At 44.8% G+C, this 18,688-nt stretch overlaps 1 protein-coding gene across 2 annotated transcripts in view; it reads right to left on the minus strand.

Annotated features, from left to right (window-relative positions):
- LOC137534404 (mannose-binding protein-like) overlaps positions 1 to 18,688 on the minus strand; it is a 34,899-nt gene that overhangs the window by 4,690 nt on the left and 11,521 nt on the right. Inside the window, exons 1-4 of one of the 2 annotated variants that reach the window (XM_068255900.1) lie at positions 15,972 to 16,053; positions 7,840 to 8,047; positions 3,262 to 3,360; positions 14 to 100 (exon numbers count right to left, since the gene is read on the minus strand). In XM_068255900.1, the coding sequence (XP_068112001.1) occupies positions 14 to 100; positions 3,262 to 3,360; positions 7,840 to 8,023 (370 nt within the window). In that variant the 5' untranslated portion in view covers positions 8,024 to 8,047; positions 15,972 to 16,053. Of the gene's footprint in view, positions 1 to 13; positions 101 to 3,261; positions 3,361 to 7,839; positions 8,048 to 15,971; positions 16,054 to 18,688 lie in introns of those variants that run through there. The other variant, XM_068255901.1, reaches the window with a different exon arrangement.

An 18,688-nucleotide genomic window follows, 5' to 3' on the forward strand; every position in this document is an offset into this window, starting at 1 on the left:
CTAACTTGCTAACGTTTTGCATGCTTATCCACTGCTACCGGTATTTTTGATTGCAGATCAATTACTCGCAGCTCCAGACTTGATACACGGCTTTCCAAACCTTGAACAGAAAAAGCATTGTATTTATAGAAGTCTTCATGCTAAACCGTGTTATATCCAAATATACTGCTATGGACAATACATTATTTTTCAAGAATAAAGCTCAAAACACACACATGCGCATGCATGCATGCACGGACACACACACACACACACACACACACACACACACACACACACACACACACACACACACACACACACACACACACACACACACACACACACACACACACACACTGTTGCCATCAATAACTGGAATTTTTTTCTGTTAGGGCAACATTGAGGATAGCAAGCAGTGTAGACTGTAGATATTGTACATGCAGTTCAGCTATAGTCCGGCAATCTGTTTAACGGAGAGGCTGGGCATAGGGATGAGTGTGTTGATTTTGTGGAATTCCAAATTTCATATCAGAATTTTGCAATTTTTCATTGAAAGTCAGAATTCTGAGCACTACATGAAATTATGTTTGCGTAATGCACAAAGAGTTTATCGCATAAATAGCAGAAAATGGGGTTGATTTACTAAAGAAAATAGCACAAGTAACCTCCTGTTACTCGCGCTATTTCCACAGCGTGCCTTAAATGTAATGGGGTGCACGCTACTGGCCGTGCAGCATATGTAATCACAGGAGCGCACACTATGCTCCACTATCCGCAGTGCTAGTAACTTACGCTGCCTCCCTGCAAATAAGAAGCGCTCCTCTCCTCCACAGTATGGGTGCACAGTAATGGAGGTGCATGATCAGGTAGGACACAATAGGAGGAGGACCCTGACCAAAGGCTTACAATCTAGAGGGAGAGGTAGGGACACGGAAGGTAGGGGTCCAGAGTTCAGCTGTGGGTATAGAGCACTTGTGAGGGGTGGTAGGCCAGAGTAAAAAGGTGAGTTTTGAGGGCCTTCTTGAAGATGTTGAAGGAGGGGGCTGCCCTAATGGGTGGAGGTAGGGAGTCCCACAGTGTTGGAGCAGCTCTTGAGAAGTCCTGGAGGCGTGCATGGGACTGGGTGATACGGGGGGCGGTCAGGCAAAGTTCATTGGAGGAGCGGAGTGAGCAGCTAGGTGTGTACCTAATGCTGGATACACACCATGAGTTTCCGCGTCGCACGCGGCCGTCGATACGCGTCGATTCGATTATTTCCGAACATTTTCGAATGAATTTCGATGATTTTTAGGTCGAATGCCATGTAAGGTATGGCAAATCGACCTAACGATCCATCAAAGCTTCAATCGGACAGGTCGGAAATAATCGAATCAACGCGTATCGACGGCCGCATCGAACGCGAAAACGCATGGTGTGTATCCAGCATTAGAGTAAGATCGGAAATGTAGGTTGAACAGGTTTTTCTTATCTTTTTCCATTCACTTCTATCAGAAATCGAGCGGCGAAAGGATTGAAAGGAAGATCGGACATGTCGGAAATTATCTATCGAACCAGATAGAAGGGATGGGAACAAGTGCAGTAATTACAAGATGGAATAGCACATTTGTGTGATCACACAAATGTGCTATTCCATCTTGTAATTACTGCATGCTGCATACTAGTGCTCAGTTTGTTGAATCACTTACTAACGGTTATAGATCCCCCATTAAACACTTCATTAATTGCAACTCCAAAAATGTCATTTATCTGGTGACATGTCACATTTGTTCCCTTCAACATGTAGGGTGTACCACCAGACCACTTAGGGCTAGAATTTCAGAACATTTCTTAGGAGCCGCTTAGTCCACTCAAAATATTTCCAATGTTGCTAGACATTATCGCCCTGTGCACGGTGATGACATGTCTGGCTTCTCATTTCAGGGCATAGAGAAGGTCTTCTTGCCCAGGAGAGGAGGAGACTTACAGGCGATGATTTGCAAAAGGGAAGCACTTTGGATTTTCCGTCTTGGAACCAGATCACCTAATGGAGAGGTGGGATCTGGCTTTGGTCACAGGCTGATAGGGTTCGCAATTTCTGTATATTTATGCAAACTTATTTTCAATCTGTATATTTGACTATGATAGTCATATAATTCGGTGCCTAAAGATAATATTGTGCTCTCTCTTCCGTTGCTTCTTTGTTTTAACTTTGTTGCTTTGGTTTTTAAATGCAAATGTATATTTTGAGGAGGTGACAGTCTTTGGTGGGTTGTGGTACCTATGTGTTTACCCCTCCCCCTCCTGGGGGGTTGGGCCATGCCCCGCCTTTCACTGACCCATCCTCTTTTTAAACCTCACACAGAGAGCTGTAAAATGACTATGACTAAGGACGTGAGGTCCGAAACATGTTGGTCATGTGCTTTCAATTGTATCTGGATATGTCCTCCTGAATAAATCTTTTGACTGTGAAGACAATCGTGCGGACCTTCTTTTTCTACCATGAAAAGATATACTGTAATAGTTAAGTGCAGCGAGGGTATTGGAAGCTGTTATACCAGCAGGTGGAATACAAGTTGTACTTCTGGAAACTTAGTAAACAACAGGGCAAGGGATGATTTGATGTTGATTATATTTAGAGATGATCAATGAGATGCAAATACTTCCAAGTTTATGCACATTTTTAAGCAAATATTTGCAGCTTGAAAATGGACCAATCAATTTAAACCTGGGTTTAAAATGATTGGGACCATTCAACTTAAACCTGGGTTTAAATTGATTGGTCCATATTGAAACTGCATATATTTGCATACAAATTTGTATAAATTTGCATCAACTCAGAAATATTTGCATCTCATTGATCATCCCTAATTATATTCATGTTTTCATTTTACTACTCTTTTTTAAAAATAGCTTTAAATTATTTTAAAATAAAGCTTCAGGTACAGGACAACTGAAGTGAGAGGTATATGGAGGCTGCTATATTTATTTCCTTTTAAGCAACACATATTGCCTGGCTGTCCTGCTGATCCTCTGCCTCTGATACTTTCAGCCATAGACCCTGAACAAGCATGCAGCAGATGAGGTGTTTCTGACATTATTGTCAGATCTGACAAGATTAGCTGCATGCTTGTTTCTGGTGTTATTAAAACACTACTGCAGAGAAAGAGAGCAGCAGGGCTGCCAGGTATTGTTTAAAAGGAAATAAATATGGCAGCCTCCATATACCTCTCACTTCAGTTGTCCTTTAACACAAGTTAAGTATGTGATCAAATAATATTAGTATGTGAGGTTTCATGTAACCTGTCTCTCCAATATCTCCTTTGTATCCTTTTCCCCCTTCTGATCCCAGATCTCCTTTAGGTCCTGTTTGTCCTTTATTGCCTTCAAATCCGAATGGTCCTGTTAATTGAAATTGTGAAATATAATTACCAGAAAAGTCAATGTTTAAAAATAAGTTATATATGTATGTCATTGTCTATATTTATAAACAACAATAAGAGACATATCATTAGGGCAAATAAGGTATGTGGATACACTTGGTGGCCTGATACTAGGTCACATAAATGAATTATCTATGTACATGAGAGCAGTTATCTGTTTTCCCCACTAAGGTAACAAAGACTAAAGGGGAATTTCTGCCTAGGATATCTGAATACAGAGATCCGCCTATTGCACCATACCAGCCCCCTAATCAACACTGGCAATAAGCTACAGTGATATCTCCTGTGTACCTAAACCACAGACGTTCAACTCAATATAGATGTTGCGAACATAGAATTTTCCATTCATGAATGGCGAATGCAAACATCCGCAAATGTTTGCGAACAGGCGAATCTGGTGAACCGCCATAGGCTTCAATGGTCAGACGAATTTTGAAACCTACAAGGACTGTTTCTGGCCACAAAAGTGATGAAAAAGTTGTTCAAAGGGGTCTAACATCTGGACTGTGATTGAATACCGGAGGGGATCCATGCCAAAAGTCCCACCAAAAATTGATGCAAAGTCAGGTTTTAATCTCTATAGGGCAGGAATCACATTATGCAGAGCTCTGGGTGTCAGTTGTCTGTGGAGTGTCTCACACAGAGAAATGCAATAATACTATCAGAACAGTGGCGTAGCTATGGAGCTGTGGGCCCCGATGCAAGTTTTACATGGGGCCCCCCAAGCACTGTATACATGACAATTGATACGGCGCACCAAAACCTGCCAATGGCAACTACAGTGTCAGAGATGCAAGAAGGGGATGGGGAACAGTTTGTTAGTGATTACCACTATTCAATGTATCTATAGAAGTGATTATTATGAGCACAGGACCAATAGAGAACTAATACTGTAGTTGAGGGAGGGACCTTCGGGGCCCCTCTGGTCCAAGGGCCCCGATGCGGTCGCTACCCCTGCACCCCCTATTGCTACGACCCTGTATCAGAATACAGTGAAATAATAAAGCATTGGAGTGGTACTGTGCGTGCAACTTAATGAGGCAACATCAGTAGTACGCACACAGCTCTGGGTGTCAGTGGGCTGTGGAGTGTCACACACAAAAAAACACAGGAGACCGAGGTGCTAGCTGTTTGATGTGCTTTCACAGCAAGTGAGGAACAAGAACACAGACATAGCTAATGCTTTCCCTACCGATCTGCAGCAAGGCTAACCCTGCTCTCGCTAACAGTCAGAATTGATCCAATATGGCCACCACAACTGCTTTTTGATAGGGGGGTTCAGGAGGGGGTTCTAGTTGATTGGCTGCCATGTGTCTGCTGTTAGATAAGGGGTCAAAGTTTAGCTCAATGATAATGTATAGGAGGAGAATCGAACACGCCAAATGTTTGCTGTTGGCCGTGAATGCAAACAGCGTATGTTCGCAGAATACTGCTCGCCGGCTAACAGTTCAGGCCATCTCTACAACTCAAGGCCCACATGTTGAATCCAGCCCATGTCACCACTGATTGTCTCAAAAAAAAGGTCTCTGCTAATTTAAAGCATACATTGCCCCTAAACTACACCCCCTACAATGTGCCTTGATTTAGTGACCTGCAAAGTCACATCACTCCCCTGCACAGTCACATCACTCTGCTAAAGTCACATCACTCTACTTCTGCACAGTTCACTGCTAGTTTTTCAACAAGTAGAGCTCACAAATACAGTATCAATAGTCAATCCATTTTTTAGAACACATGTACTACTGATTCTTGCACTTATTTTAAGTATAAGCATGCCACTGCTATTGCTTACATTAATAAGAAATGAGCAATCAGTATCCAGCACTTTTCCACACCTAGTGTTTAGTGAAGTACTGAGGAGGTTTCCAATTGGGAAAACAAGGTATGCAGAGACAGAAGGAACCACTTTAGAAGGTAAAGGCAACATTTTAGAAGCAGATTTTTGAACAAAGTTCAACATACACTGCAGCTAGTTCACTGTCACTCTAGGTTGAACTCAAGGTGCAAGGTCCAAGCCCCATTTCTAGGGGCGTGTTGGCCGTGCGGCCGCCCTGAGCACTGAGGGAGGGGGGCGCCATGATGGAGGTGGAGCAGTGGCTGCGGGAAGGGTGGCCTCATATCTCCCTCCCTTCCCCACCCTGGGCTGCCCTCCTTGCTCTCCCATACCTCCCAACTTTTTGAGATGAGAAAAAGGGACACTTAATAAGCCACACCCCTGCCACACCCCTAGTCACGCATACCATAAAGATTTCATAGGAAAAATATGTTGTTTTATATTATTATTATTTTAAAGTCCTATGTTGTTTTATAGTCCTATGTTGTTTTATATTATATATTATTTTAAAGTCTTGATAGTGGGACAATTGAGGAGAAAAGAGGTACAGGGGGACAGGGCTCCCAAAGAGGGACTGTCCCTCCAAAAGAGGGACAGTTGGGAGCTATATCCCCCCTTCGCTGCAGAGTTAGCGCAGCAGAAAGCGTTCAATAGAGCAACTCACCTTCCTGCCGTTCCAATTGCTGCTCACTTGCCGCTGGCCTCCTCCTGTGCATAGCTGCGTACGCACACTCTAATCAGGAAGTAGAGTGTGTATACATGGCTATGCAGAGGAGGAGACCAGCGGCAGGTGAGCGGGGATTGGAACAGCAGTAAGGTGAGTTGCTCTATTGAACACTTCCTGCTGCGCTAACCCTGCAGCGGAGGGGGGGAGCAGGGAGGGTGGCCATGGGGTGAATAAGGGAGGGAGAAGTCGGGCTGCCTTCTCTGCGGTGGACTCCCCCCTCCATTACGGGGTGGCACCTACCTATCTAATCTATATTGCGGGCACCTGCCTATCTAACATATACTGGGGGCACCTACCTATCTAACCTATACTGGAGGCTCCTACCTATCTAGCCTATACTGCAGACACCTACCTTGCTAACATATACTGGGGGCTCCTACCTATCTAACCTATACTGCAGGCACCTACCCATCTAACCTATACTGGGTGCACCTACCTATCTAACCTATACTCGGGGCTCCTACCTATTTAACCTATACTGGGGGCACCAAACAATCTAGCCTATACTGGGGACACCTACCTATCTAACCTATACTGGGGGCACCTACCTATCTAACCTATACTGGGGGCATCTACCTAACCTATGAAGGGGGCACATACCTTTCTAACCTATACAAGGCACACATGCCTATCTAACCTATGCTGAGGGCAACTATACTGGCTACCAATACAGGAAGCACCGACCTGGCTAACCTACACTGGGGGCAATTATACTGGCTACCTATACTTGGGCACCTATGCCTGGCTACCTATACTGGGGGGACCTATCGCTGGCTACCTATACTGGATGTAGCTAGACCTGGCTAACTTATACTGCAGGCACCTATACCTGGCTCCACGAGGGGTTCACAATTTTCACACCCTTGCCCTGGGTGCAATTGAGCCTAGAAACTGTCCTGCGAGGTCCTAACGTATTTTTGGCACAGCTCACATTAATTGATGGGATGGAAACAGGCAAGGTGTGGTTCATCATCAGGTAGGACACATTTCTTTTTTTTCTCAGTCCATGCTAAACACTGACATAGATATGGCCCCCGAGGACTGGAGTTCGACATCCTGTATATTAAATGTAATATTTTGTTAATATCTTAAACTGAGGCTAAAATAACTAAAAACTATTTCATTACTGACCAAAGAGCTCAGGGCCCCCACTTCACTCAGGGCCCTGGGGCAATTGCCCACCTTGCCTCAATGGGAGAGCTGGCCCTACCCCTGTGTAGGGCCTCCACTTCACAGCTGCAAAACATTTTTATCCTCAAGCACTACCTACTTGTTGGGAATTGAGGAATAAAATGTACATTTCATCAAAATGCTTATTTTAAGGCTTTATTCACATTAATCACATCTAAAATCCCCCCACCTCCCCCCATTTTAAGATTGTGTTCTTATGCTTGTTTATGTAAATATTAAATGGAACCTGTAAGGAAAAACAAAAATGAGTGTAATTTACCTTGGACTTCTACCTCCCTACTGCAGGGAGGCCCGTGCCAGGACAAAACGAGCCCCAAGTTACCCCCCCACCAGGGCTCAGTTTCCTTACTGCCGATTTACACGTCAACAGCCACTACGCCTGCACAGCCCTGGCCTGGCGACCTGAGCGGGAGAGAGGACACGCGTGGCCAGGGCAGCACAAGTGCAGTGGCCCGCCAACTGAGAAAACGAAACTGAGCACTAGCGGGGGACCAGAGGATTGTTTTGTCCCAGCGCAGGCACAGGACATCTACAGGGGGCCGGTAGAAGACCCAGGTAAGTTAAACCTTTTTTTTAATCCTCACAGATATTATAACATTCGTATAGACAAAGAATTCATGTTGATGAAATGTGTTGGTATGCATATTCTATACTATGAAACTCTTGCTTGTTTGTGTTACTCATACCCATATTTCCCTTTTCTCCCTTGGCTCCATCGTCCCCCTTAGTGCCCGGAAGGCCGTTCTTCCCTGGACCTCCACACCTAATGACAGTAAAGGCATTTTCATCAGGTTCCTGGCATATCTGATTGTCAGGTATCACTGAGGCCACTGCGAGAAAAAGTATGCAGATAAACAGTACTGTCTGCATATTCCATATATCGCTGGTCTCTCTCTACAAGAGAAAGAAAACATATTATTATTATTATTATTATAACAATTTATATAACTACAAATGATTAAGTTGCACTTTGCAATTGCAGTGACAAACTATACATACTGTAGCATGACACAGATAGTCGTAATGACATTTGGAAGGATGGCCCTGCCCAAACTAGGAATACAAGGGTAAAGGTGCCCATTGATGGTACGATTTCTCATTCCTGATCAATTGCAATGATCGGATTGGATGGTTAGTTGTTTGGGCCCACCAATGGAGTAAAAATTGGCAAGCAATCCAATCAAATCAAAATAATTGTTCTTGAATTTGGATTGAGAGAACGATCAATAGAGAGATCATCGGTCATCAATCAGTACCATTAACAGTCCCCAATCCAAATTATCATTCAGGAGATTGTAACATCATTAGTGGGCACCTTTACACATAAGGTGAAGGGAGCTGGTAAACTGGTGGCCTGCCAGGGAAATAGAGAATAGCATTGGCATGGTTCAGTAGCAAACGTGCTTGACTGAAGAGGTGAATTTTAAAGCATACCTGAAGTAACTTGTGACATGATGAATTAAACATATACACATATAGTGCTAGCCCTACCAAGAAATTATCTGAAGTCCCTTACTGTTTTCCAGTAGAGGAAGAGTTACAACATTTTTGCACATATGCAATTAACTTTTTCACCTGAGTTTTCTCCTAGGTGATATTTTTAAACTTGTCAATAAAATGCATTTTAAGCCCCCAGAAGGCAAGAAAATGCTCAAAATAATTTTGATAGTACCTTTTCACCTACTTTTTGGTGCTTTTTTTTGTTCAAAAGTACTGGAAAATTATTTAAAATCAAAGATGAAAAATTATCTCCTAGGAGAAAACTCAGGTGAAAAAGAGAATTGCATATGGCCCCTTGAGTTTTTTTGATTAAAAGGAAGGTGGTGGGCCGCTACAACTCACCAATAGTAAGCCAAATGGGCAGGGGCGCCTCTAGCCATTTTATATCTCCAGGCAGGAAAGCCTGTGCCGCCCCCCCCCCCCCCCCCGTGGCGGCCACTACGTCCCCCTCATCAATGCCCCTGCCCCGATAACCCCCCCCCCCCAGTGGCTCCCCCCATGTGAAAATAATCGGAATTTGGCAGTGTTTCACCCAAAAATAAGGAGACAGAAGGAGGCACAAAATGGACAGAAGAAGGCACAAAGGGGGGAAAAAGGATGTACAAGGCACAGAGGGACACAGTGGCAGCTGCCTGCAACTTGCGCTAAGCAGATGCAGCAGAAGCAAGTAATAGAACGTCTGTAGGGGGTGGGGCGTGGCCAGGGGGCATGGCTTAATCCAGTGGCGTGGCTTAATCCAGCAACATGGCGCCCCCCAGGACCAATGGCACTCCAGGAAATGGCCTGTACTGCCTATGCCTAGAGGCTCCCCTGTCTGTGTGTATCAAAGTACTAGTCACCATCCTCATCACCCAATAGCCCTGGTAAGGGCTGTTTTTCTTTTTTTTTTCTTGCTGTTACATTGCTTTTCTGTGTGTCCACTGTGTGGAGTACTGTAGCTGCTATAGGAGACAGGGGGTTAGAGCAGGTGTACAGTGCAGCTAGTAGTGCTACAGTACCTCACCCAATAGCCCTTTTAAGGGCTGTTTTTTTCTGAAATTGCAGTTCTGTCTGTCAACTGCCCGGATCGCAGGGGGGGGCCAAAACTGCGGGGGGCCCCAACTACCAACCTTTCCTTTTCTCCAATATAGGGGACTATACTTCAGATCTGGTGTTTTTGTGGCTACACTTGTTATGGATGTGAAGATCATGATGGCCACACTTATTTTATGACCCTTGTGAGATGGGTCCCAAGGCCGTGGAGAGCACCAAGGGGAAGGAAAGGGAAGGAGTGTGAACATTGGGGCCCTATCAAAGTTTTTCTGGGGGCCCCATGACTTGTAGTTACGCCACTCTCCAGCAGTGTAGTGCAATTCAATCATGCAAGTTGCAGTTTCCTTAAAGGACATCTGTCACGAAAATCTTAAAATTTTAAATACATGTAAACATATACAAATAAGAAGTACGTTTCTTCCACAGTAAAATGAGCTATAAATTACTTGTCTCCTATGTTGCTGTCACTTACAGTAAGTAGTAAGTAGAAATCTGACATTACCGCCTTTTTAGACTAGCCCATCTTCTCATGGGGGGGTTCTCAGTGTTTTCTTTATTTTTAAAGCTCTTAGTGAATGGAAGTGGTTCTGTCCAACTGCCAAAAAGTTTGCAGCAAACAGGGAGGCTGGCCAGCATCTTTGTATAAATCTTTTACAGGGAATGTCTTTGTAAAGAATAAAGGCCATGCTGAGAATCCCCTATGGAGAGATGGACTAGCCCATGTAACGATCGGTGTAACACAGAGAGGATCTGATTACCGGCGATCTGCAGTATCACCGAGAATACAGATATATACCCGATTATAGATGATCTGCAGTATCACCGATAATCAGATATATCTCTAACCTCTGGACACCTGAGTGATAAGAGTGTTTGGTGCAACAGTAAAACTTTGAGGAGAGCACCCGTAAGAAGGGTGCTAGGCAGTATGGGATACTGCTATAGATCAGGTTCCTTCCACAGGTCTGATGCTCCCCAAGGGGCGGAGCCAGGCTGAGAGTGGGAAGAACAGAACGTGAGTGACACCAATAGGAGAAGTGTCACTGACGGATCTGTGAACTATCTCTTAACAGGAGAGATAGTTCTCGAGGTCGGGCAGGCCAGGTCGATAACACACGGACAGATAAAGTACAGAGACAGGAGACAGATGCCGAGTCCTAGGGCTAGCAGAGTTTGGCAACAGAGATCAGAATAACAAAGGTACAGAATCAGAGATCAGAAGAATGGTCAGGAAAGCAGAAGGTCATAACAGATAATCAACAATGCCTAGGCTTGAGTGTGAGCTCCTAGATTCTCAACACTCCTGAAACTAGACTAGATAATATTAATAATACAGATGGTACAGAATTCCTAGACTAAGGTGTGAGTTCCTTGATCATCAACACCTTGGAAACTGGTCTAGATAATAACACAGATAATAACAGAATTCCTAGACTAAGGTGTGAGTTCCTTGATCATCAACACCTTGGAAACTGGTCTAATAAACACAGATACTGACAAGGTCTGAGTGCTACCACGTAGTGATCCCAACGCCAGACACCAGAGAAATTACCAGCACCCAGTATATATACACTAGCGCTCTCCAGCGCCTCCCCTAAGTGCTGGACCAATGACAGCTGCTGAAATTGTCAGCTGACCGGCTTGGTCAGCTGACCCCCTTCTGACTGTCATAAAGACCCTGCCTCTCTGCGCGCGCATCCTCCTGAACCAGTGTGGACTATCAGTCCCAGCCACACCAGACATGTGTTGTAATGTTTCTGCTGTGTTGGATGCGGAATCCGCCGCACCGCTGTCCGTGCGTGCGGCGTTTTCTCCGCATTCAGCATTACTGATAGGAGTAGGCCTATGCGTGCAACCTGCCGCGTCGGACGCGGAATCCGCCGCCCTGTTGTCTGGGCATGCGGCGGTTTCTCCGCGCTCCGACTGCGCGTCAGCTGCCATGTTGAACGCGGAATCAGCCGCCCTACTCTGAGTACTAGCGGCGGCTTTTCTGTGTTTCCTCACAGCCCAAAATCTATCGGTAATGTCAGATTTCTAATACTTACTGTAAGTGACAGCAACATAGGAGAAGTAATTTATGGCTCATTTTACTCTGGAAGAAATGAACTTCTTTTTTGTATGTGTTTTAAATTTTAACATTTTCACGACAGTTCCTCTTTAAGACAAATAATTGCCAGCCAATGGCAATTGTTGCCATTCAATTAGGCTTCAGCAATCATTGTGCTCTGTGTATGGGCCTTCCTGTAGAAACATTGGAACTTCACATATCATTTATAATTATGACATGTTTTAAGTCTGTCAAAATAAGAAAATTACCATGAAAATTACTTGTTTTTACTTTTTTTTCTAGATAGATGGATTGACACTGTATTTGTTGTGTTGCCTCTAAGCCAACAATAACAGCACTTATTTGTATACCTAAAATGTGTACATAACTTAAAAGATGTCTATCATCTATCATGGTGTTTTCATTAGTACTATTGTATACTCCCTTGTACATCTCCTCACTAATTTCCAGATACCAACCCAATCACAATCTCAGATCTGCAAATGATCTTCTGTTGTCCTCCTCTAGAATTACCTCCTCACATTCACGTTTGCAAGACTTTGCATGCGCTTCACCCCTCCTCTGGAATGCCCTCCCACAACACATCTGTCACTCGCCAACCTTTGTTACCTTTAAACGGTCACTAAAAACTCACTTGTTCCGACAAGCATACCTTAGGCTACTTCCCCTTAGTCGTAAGACCAAATTGCACTCCTACGAGATACCCTAAAACACACTGCCTCTATATGTTTGTTGTATACTACCCCACCTCTTGTCCCCCCCCCCCCTATTCCTTTAGATTTACGCTTGCAAGGGCAGGGCTCTCACCCCATTTTGTGTCCTGAAAATCATTATACATTTTATTCATCATGTTACTTCTATCACTGTGATTACCAATTCTGTGTCTTGTATTTTGTATCATTTTTGTATTTTGTCACCAAATATGTATTTTGTATATTGGTGTCCACCATCGTCTGTATTATTATGTGCCCCATGTTTGTTTCTTACTTTGTACAATGCCACGGAATACGTTGGTGCTTTCTAAATCAATAATAATAATAACAATAACACTAATATCATCATTTTTTCAGCGCTCTTTTATACTGGAAGAGTTGTCGCAAACATCGCGGATTCGCGTTCGCATCAGGTCGCTAACTTTATGTCGATTTGACCTGCCTCCTATACTACATCATTGGGCTAAACTTTGACCCTCTACATCACAGTCAGCAGACACATGGCAGCCAATCAGGCTGCACTCCTTCCTGGAGCCCCCCGCCCCCCTTATATAAGTCAGCAGTGTCGGCCATGTTCTCACTCTGTGTGTTACTGTATTAGTGAGAAAAGGGAGAGAGGTTGCTGCAGACATAGAGAAAGCTTAGTTAGGCTCTTGTTAGCTTGCTCCTTGCTGATATTCGTTGCTAAAAAGCACCACCAAACAGCTCTTTTGAGAGCTAATGTTCTTGTTATGTTTTTTTTTTGTGTATGGCCCACTGACACTGCATATACAGCCCTGTCTGTCGCAGCTGGCCCTTGCTAATTGCTATACTGTGCCAGGCCCAGCACATTCAGTGCCTAGTGTGACGGCTGCACATATAATACCAGTCCGTGCATACCTTTCACTGCACCTGTGTGAGCGCATGCTGTTTTATATATAAATCCATGCATACCTTTCACTGTACCTGTGACCGCACGCTGTTTTATATACCAGTCCGTGCATACCTTTTCACGGCTCCTGTGTGACCTCACGCTGTTTTATATACCAGTTAGTGCATTCCTTTCACTGCACCTGTGTGACCGCACGCTGTTTTATATACCAGTCCGCTCATACCTTTCACTTGAATGGATGGCAGACTTGCCCTCCATAACATATTCTCGTTGAAGGAACTGCACAGACAGCAGAAAAAAATAGATGTAAGCTTTAAAGGGAAGGTTCAGGGAGGGTGGGTAAAAAATAAAAATCAATTTCCACTTACCTGGGGCTTCCTCCAGCCCGTGGCAGGCAGGAGGTGCCCTCGCCGCCGCTCCGCAGGCTCCCGGTGGTCTCCGGTGGCCGACCCGACCTGGCCAGGCCGGCTGCCAGGTCGGGCTCTTCTGCAGAAGAGCCCGACCTGGCAGCCGGCCTGGCCAGGTCGGGTCGGCCACCGGAGACCACGGGAGCCTGCGGAGCGGCGGCGAGGGCACCTCCTGCCTGCCACGGGCTGGAGGAAGCCCCAGGTAAGTGGAAATTGATTTTTATTTTTTACCCACCCTCCCTGAACCTTCCCTTTAACATTGGTAGAGAAAGAACTATCGACAGTCAGAGCAGTGATGAACCCCTGGACGACTGGGTGCGCAGGCTTGACCTGTGGCCAGAGCTGTCACAATTTGCCATCCAGCTTCTGGCTTGCCCTGCCTCAAGCGTCCTGTCAGAAAGAACCTTCAGCGCAGCTGGAGGCATTGTCTATGAGAAGAGACTTTGCCTAGGTCAAAAATGTGTTCAGTACTTCACCTTTATCAAAATTAATGAGGCATGGATCCCGGAGGGCTACTGCTTTCCTGAAGACTAAGTCAGACCCCACACACAGCATCTCTGCTTGCACGCCGTGTGACTGCCTGCCCCAAGACGAAGTCAGTCCCCACACAGCATCTCTGCCTGGAGGCCGCCTGACTGCCTTCTCCGCCACCACTTACAGGGTCCAGGACTCCAGGTAGATTCCTGAACTTTTAAGACCACTGCTAGCAGCGGCCGCTATAATATTTTTTCTGGTGCGTGTACATGCCTGCCTAATTTTTCTGGCTGCACTGTGGCTGCAACAACAAAACAAAAGGCATGTACATGTGTCAATTCCCCTTCGTGATTGTTACCTTGCCGCAGTGAAGGGGCTTGCATATCACAATGAAGCAATGACCGGCTATATGAGTGTGTTGGGGGGCACACCCAAGAAAATAAGGTTGTTGCTTCATTGTGGACAGACCTAATTCGATCAGCTGGACACTCAGTCACTGTGGTTTTGTCATTGAGCTACCTCAGCCCGACCATATGGGCTTGAAAGCCGCCATCACCTGCACTCTCGCCAATGTACGCATCAGCATGGACATCTGTTTGCGGTGCGTTACACAGTGAGTTTGGTCTGTCAGTGTGAAGCAGTACACTACTTACACTACCTGATCCATGTCTACACACACGTTTTCAAGCACTTTAGACCTCCAATTTAGGAATACAATGTGATTTCTGCCTTTTAGGGATTATAATCCTGCTGTGCGTCAAATCCGGAATTTTCCCCGGGACCTTTGGCGTGTATCCCACTCCGCCATGCCCCCCTCCAGGTGTTAGACCCCTTGAAACATCTTTTCAACCACTTTTGTGGGCAGAATTAGTGTTTGTAGTTTTGAAAGTTCGCCTGCCCATTGAAGTCTATTGCGGTTCGCGTTGATTCGCCGGTTCACAAACTTTTTCGCAAGTTCGCATTTGTGGTTTGCGAAACTAAATCCGCGGGTTCGCAGCAACTCTATACTTGAAAAGATTTGCTGCATTTTGCTGTCTGTTTCTGATTGCATGCAAACTGTAAAACGCGAAACATCTTCAAAGAAATAAAAATGTTGTGAATGCTTTTATAACATTGCAATCTGATTCGATAATCAGATTGCAAAGATAATCAGATTTTGCCTGATTGCAAACATGCTACATGCTGATTTTTTCTGTGTTCTTCTAGAGAAAGATCAAACATGCAATCATGGAAAAATTGCTTTGCAAAATCACAAACAAAATCTTATCGCGTTTGTGGTTGGTTTTGCAGTTTAAAAGAGCCCTCAACCACGGAGTATACTTTGCTTTGAAAAAAAAAAAAAAACACAGAAAACCCCCCCAAAAACAATGCTTTTAACCTTTAAAATATTTCTGTTATTTCTTTGGAAAGATTTGAATCTGTGGAAATAGAGCTGTCCCATTAGCAGGTGTGTGTGTGTGTGTGTGTGTGTGTGTGTGTGTGTGTGTGTGTGTGTGTGTGTGTGTGTGTGTGTGTGTGTGTGTGTGTGTGTGTGTGTGTGTGTGTGTGTGTGTGTGTGTGTGTGTGTGTGTGTGTGTGTGTGTGTGTGTGTGTGTGTGTGTGTGTGTGTGTGTGTGTGTGTGTCGTAAAAATGACACAAAATATCTCAACTAAATTATGACGTAAACACACTCTTCATTTCCTTTAAGGCGTTAATCCAAACTACAAATTCTGACTACAAGGATATATATATATCTTCTTTGTTAGAGCTTACCAGGCTTAAAGAGTCCTCGGCATGGGATGTGGCAGCTATACTTAAAAGATAACTTGAGCCAGATATTTAGCACAGATTGGGCTGAGATGATATTCTGGAGATATGGTTATTTGTATGGTCATTGGTTGTTTTTTTTGTCCTTTAGGCATGCAGCCCAGTTACAACATTTTGTTGTGTACATAACCCTTTTAAAACGTGTTAAAATAATAACTGTGACCTAGCTGACTTGGAGTTAATCAGTGACATTACACAAATGTTAAAATATAAAATATTTGCTCGCTATAATTCACATAGGCAAAGTGAATGAACAGATAAAAGTGTATCCTATAGTCATCACTTAATTTAAAATGTGTCTTATACACCTGATAACCCACAAACTTTAATACAAATTCGAGGTGCTAACTCAGAACCCATCATTTTACAACAAGGAACCCGCCAAGGGTGCCCCCTTTTTCCATTAATCTTCTTGTTAATGATGGAACCATTAGCACCATTAGCACTCCAAATTAAATTAGACCTCAATATTAAAGGAATATAATGTATGCTGATGATGTTCTACTATTTATGTCACAACCCTTAACTTCTATGCCCAACCTTCGGGCACTTTTGGATAAATTTTCGTCTCTTGCAGGTCTAAAGGTCAACACTTTAAAATCGAAAGCAATGACTATTAATTTTCCACCATCAGTTTATAAAGTGTATCAAGTAGTGTTGGGCGAACACCTAGATGTTCGGGTTCGCGAACGTTCGCCGAACATAGCCGCGATGTTCGGGTGTTCGCGCCGAACTCCGAACATAATGGAAGTCAATGAGGACCCAAACTTTCGTGCTTTGTAAAGCTTCCTTACATGCTACAGATTACCCCAAATTTGCAGGGTATGTGCACCTTGGGAGTGGGTACAAGAGGAAAAAAAATATTTGAAAAAAAGCTTATAGTTTTTGAGAAAATTGATTGTAAAGTTTCAAAGGAAAAAATGTATTTTAAATGCGGAAAATGTCATTTTTCTTTGCACAGGTAACATGCTGTTTGTTGCCATGCAGTCATAAATGTAATACAGATAAGAGGTTCCAGGAAAAGGGACCGGTAACGCTAACCCAGCAGCAGCACACGTCATGGAACAGGAGGAGGGCGGCGCAGGAGGAGAAGGCCACGCTTTGAGACACAACAACCCAGGCCTTGCATGAGGACAAGAAGCGTGCGGATAGCAATGCATTTTGTCGCCATGCAGTCATAAATGTAATACAGATAAGAGGTTCCGTAAAAAGGGACCGGAAACGCTAACCCAGCAGCAGCACACGTGATGGAACAGGAGGAGGCGCAGGAGGAGAAGGCCACGCTTTCAGGCACAACCCAGGCCTTGCATGAGGACAAGAAGCGTGCGGATAGCAATGCATTTTGTCGCCATGCAGTCATAAATGTAATACAGATGAGAGGTTCAATAAACAGGGACCGAAAACGCTAACCCATCACAGATGTTCATTGTTCATGTTACTTGGTTGGGGTCCGGGAGTGTTGCGTAGTCGTTTCCAATCCAGGATTGATTCATTTTAATTTGAGTCAGACGGTCTGCATTTTCTGTGGAGAGGCGGATACGCCGATCTGTGACGATGCCTCCGGCAGCACTGAAACAGCGTTCCGACATAACGCTGGCTGCCGGGCAAGCCAGCACCTCTATTGCGTACATTGCCAGTTCGTGCCAGGTGTCTAGCTTCGATACCCAATAGTTGAAGGGTGCAGATGGATTGTTCAACACAGCTACGCCATCTGACATGTAGTCCTTGACCATCTTCTCCAGGCGATCGGTGTTGGAGGTGGATCTGCACGCTTGCTCTTGCTGTTCTGTGGGCTGCTGCATGGGTGTCAGAAAATTTTCCCACTCCAAGGACACTGCCGATACCATTCCCTTTTGGGCAATAGCTGTGGCTTGTGTTGTTTGCTGCCCTCCTGGTCGTCCTGGGTTTGCGGAAGTCAGTCTGTCGGCGTACAACTGGCTAGAGGAGGGGGAGGATGTCAATCTCCTCTCTAAAGTCTCCACAAGGGCCTGCTGGTATTCTTCCATTTTGACCTGTCTGACTCTTTCTTCAAGCAGTTTTGGAACATTGTGTTTGTACCGTGGATCCAGAAGGGTATAAACCCAGTAATTGGTGTTGTCCAGAATGCGCACAATGCGTGGGTCGCGTTCAATGCAGTCTAGCATGAATTGAGCCATGTGTGCCAGAGTCCTGCCAGAATCCTCATCATCCTCTTGTGAGCGTTGTGATAGTTGTGATGCATCATAGTCGTCACCTTCTTCCTGGTCTGCTTCTGCTGACCAGGCATTCGCGCTGAATTGTGGAAGTCCAACATGCACCGCTCTGGCCCTCGTCAGTGGTGGCATGAAATTCCTGCTCCAACTCCAGCTGTTCCTCCTCCTCTTCTTCGTCATAGCTGCTGGGGCCAGCATTTCCTGAGGCAGATGGCCTGATGTTGGTATCATCACGCTGATCGTTTTCTCCTTCAGATTCCCCCAGTTGCATCATGACAGCTGTTTCCTTGATTTTCAACATTGACTTCTTCAGTAAACACAGCAGTAGTATGGTAATGCTGACTGAAGAGTTGTCACTGCTCACAAGCAACGTGGATTGCTCAAAATTTTGGAGGACTTGGCAGAGGTCCAACATGTTGGCCCAATCGGATCCACAGAAGCTTGGCAGCTGTCCGGATGCGCCTCGGTACT

Source organism: Hyperolius riggenbachi, chromosome 10 (genome assembly GCF_040937935.1).
Source record: "Hyperolius riggenbachi isolate aHypRig1 chromosome 10, aHypRig1.pri, whole genome shotgun sequence".
NCBI classification, from domain to species: Eukaryota; Metazoa; Chordata; class Amphibia; order Anura; family Hyperoliidae; genus Hyperolius; species Hyperolius riggenbachi.